This window comes from Tupaia chinensis, unplaced genomic scaffold (assembly GCF_000334495.1).
Source record: "Tupaia chinensis unplaced genomic scaffold, TupChi_1.0 Scaffold000104_1, whole genome shotgun sequence".
NCBI classification, from domain to species: domain Eukaryota; kingdom Metazoa; phylum Chordata; class Mammalia; order Scandentia; family Tupaiidae; genus Tupaia; species Tupaia belangeri.
In genome coordinates, this window is record NW_006159568.1 from 3772065 (window position 1) to 3775434 (window position 3370).

At 51.2% G+C, this 3370-nt stretch overlaps 1 protein-coding gene across 1 annotated transcript; it reads right to left on the reverse strand.

Moving 5' to 3' along the window:
- Positions 1 to 317: 317 nt before the first annotated feature.
- CCIN (calicin) lies at positions 318 to 2471 on the reverse strand. Its single transcript, XM_006143768.3, has one exon. It carries the CDS (start codon positions 2166 to 2168, stop codon positions 402 to 404), a length of 1767 nt encoding a protein of 588 aa, XP_006143830.1. The 5' UTR covers positions 2169 to 2471; the 3' UTR covers positions 318 to 401.
- Between the last annotated feature and the right edge of the window lie 899 nt (positions 2472 to 3370).

Below are 3370 nucleotides of genomic sequence, written 5' to 3' on the forward strand. Positions count from 1 at the left end.
GATGTGTCCTCCCATCCATTCCTAGAAGAAAGTGGGTGTTGGAGGAGTCCAAAGTCTTGACAACTCTGAGCAAATATTTCCCCACCAGTCTAGCAGTTGCCTGAGAGGTGACTACATGGGTACAGAATAATGGGCTTTCCAGGCATCACTTTGGTCAGGGCCCCAGAGATGGCCTCAGTTCCACCTACCAGAAACTCCATTCTAGCCTCTATTGGATACCGCTAGTGACACAAGAGCCTGAAACTTCCACCCACTGGGAGCAGCCCTAATCCAGGAATTCTACCTTCAGGCCAAGTTTAGACTGGTATACTAAGAAGGAATCAACAAATCATCTTCCTATTTTTCTCTGATTAAATTGTGAATAATAATGCATTTACTTATTCTCCCACTTAAAAAGTTGTTTAAATCCTTTGAAGAATCTTGCAAGGTAGCTTGGCTAGACAGCAGGCTGGACAGTCCAGTGCCTCTGGTGGGGGGGCCAGGGTCTTCCATTCGCCTATCTTTTGATCCAGCAAGTAGGCATTTGGGTTGATAGTGTAGTCCTTTGTCTGGACATCGCTGCCTATGGTAACACCACCACATACAAATACTCTGCTGTCTCCAATGGAGCATATAGCATGGGACACATCCAAGGGGCAGTTGTTGGGCAAGAGAGGCACTGAGGTGGTTGTCTTGTTGGCCTTTATCTTCTGCAGGTTGATTTCCACACTTTGCCGGTGGCTGTGCACACAGAGGATGTTGTCCTGATGGAAAGAGAGCAGGGGCCGGTGGTTGAACTCAATGGGGAAGGTGATACATTGGACCACATCCCCGGTGTTGGTGTCAAAACAATCCACTACCCCAACCCGGGAGATGTAGCCCTTTACCAAGCACCGCCCAGTGACAATATATAGGTTCCTGTCACCCTTGGTGATCACAGCTGTGCCATCCATTGGGATGCTCATCTTCCCTGCCAGGCACCAGGCCTCCTTGCGCTCATCATACCGGTAGATGTTGGAAACATAGCGCCTTGGGGCAATGCTCCCACCCACTGAGTACACTGTCCCTCCGCAGGTCACCATGGTGTGAAAGACAAGCCCAATGGGCAGGTCAGGTAACTTGGTCCAGGAGTTGTCATCCATGTCATACCGCCAGGCCGTCTTCAACCCCGAAATCTGCTCTGTGGTGCCACCAGAGATGTAGATGTAGCGACCAGCAGAGGTGGCACTAAGTGCTGCTGCTCGGTAGGGCATCTCCGAGAGCTTCAACCACAGGTTCTCCTGGATAATATAGGCAAACACTCCATCATTGAACCTGCCCTGGGCCTTTTGGCCACCAAGGATGACCACTGAATCAAGCAGGGCCCCTTTCCGCTGGTAGCTCAGCAGGCTGCATGGCCGCTCCTGCTTGCGATCCATCAGTACACTCTCAATCAGGGTGGCATGAGTTGAGCTGTTCTCCATGCTCATCAGCTTGTTGCTGGCAAACATCAGTGTCTTGTTGGAGACGGCATTGAGGTTGATGTAATTGAAGAACTTCTTGAAATACTTCTCCCGCTCATCCTTCCGGAACTGCACCCAGTTGATGAGTGCACTGAGAGCCTGATCCTCGTTGAGCACGTGAAGGTTTTCATCACGGAGCAGGCGGCCAAAGATGACAGGTGGGCAGCGCATGAAATGCATGGAGCCCTCAGGACTGGCCCAGTAGTGGAAGTTGTCACGAATGCCAGAGTAGGCCAGGTCTGATACCTCTTTGAGCTCAAACAGTTCAGCCAAGAAGAGGTAGCGCAAACAGTTGGCACGGCGGATGGACTTAATAAGAAAGTCATTGCAGTGAATTCGAAGACGTGGTGTATTGAAATACTGGGCCCCCCGTAGTAGCTCCTCCACGTTCTGCTCTGAGATCACCACCTTGCCACTGTAGAAGTAGTCCATGAGCTGGTCCACTGTAGCCGGACACAGGTAGTTGGGGTCAATGGTGATAAAGAGCTCATCTGTGGTCTTCATGTCATTGCTAGAGATGAGACTCTTCACCAGTGGAGAGACAGCGGCCAGCACGTTGCGATGTGCAAAGAAGACATGGTGGTCTACAGTCAGGGCCATGTCCCAGTACTCTTTGCGTTTCCTCTGTTTGTTCAGGTTCTGCAGCACAAAACTATTGTAGTTTTTCTCTGTGAATTCCAGTTTCATGGTGCTTCTTGCTGGCTGAGGCAGAAGATCAGCTGCAAGTACTGTGGAACAGACTTTCTCAGGCCTTTGGGATTGATGGTTGTTTGCAGAGCAGTTGACCAGGGGAGGAGCCGGGGTGGGAGAGAGGATGATGTCATAGAGTGGATGAGGTCATCATAATGCAGGCCCCTTTGAGGCCTTTCTCAGAGGCCCTGAGTCCTTCTCCCCTATGATGGCCTCAACTTGCCAAGTCAGGTATCCTGCCAGGACCTAGAGCCCAGGGCTCAGAGCTCAGAAGACTCAGGGTTAGGCCGCAGCTTCCACCTGGAACTTTGAAACCTCAGTTCCAGGCTTCCTTTGGAATGTTAGAGCCAGTTTGGGTGGGGCAATAGGGAGTGGTTTGTGTAGGGGAGATATGGGGGTAGCAGGGGAAGGGAAGAGATCATCTAGAAGAATCCTCACATTTTATAGTGGGGAGAACTGAGGCCCAGAGAATAGAAGGGACTTGCCCAAAAATCAGCCAGCTGGAAACAGCGGGGCTTGGAACTCAAGCCATCTGTAACTTAGTACTCTTAATACCCTTCCAGGAAGCTCCTGACTACTCAGCTTTCCCCAGTCTCTGATTCTCTGGCCTTGAAGTACCTTTTTCTGCCAAGGCTCCTGGACATCGAGAAGAAATCTCTGTTCTTTGGCTTCTGATCTTTGTGGCCATGGATGCAGTTCTTCAAAATAGAAGGAGAGGTGGAGGCGACTCTGGGGATGCAAGTTAGCCACACACCAGGGGACAGAGGGCCTTTATAGCCCTGCTTATTTCAGTTCCAGGGCAAACTGGTATGTTCTCTCCACATTTCCAAGTGTCTAGCTGTAAAATGTGGGGTCATGGTGGGTCAGCTTTTCTCCATCAAGTGTGGACCTGGACAATTTGCTTAGCCTCTCTAAGCCTCAGTTTCCTCATCTGGGAAATGGGAATAGTAGCACGGGCTTCTAAAATTTGTATGACTTAGTGGTAAGCACAGCGTTTGGAGGGTAGTAAACGCTAGCTGCCATTTCCTTATTCATGACGAGTTCTCCCAGCGCCGGCGCCCCTGGCGCTCCATTCACAAATACTTGCGTCGCTGTCTGATGGTGGTTGAGAGTGGCCGTGGAATCCCTCGCGTCCGGGCTGGGTGGGCTTCCTGAGCCAACTCCGGCCACTGGGTGGGGCTGGAGCTCCAGGCGCTGGA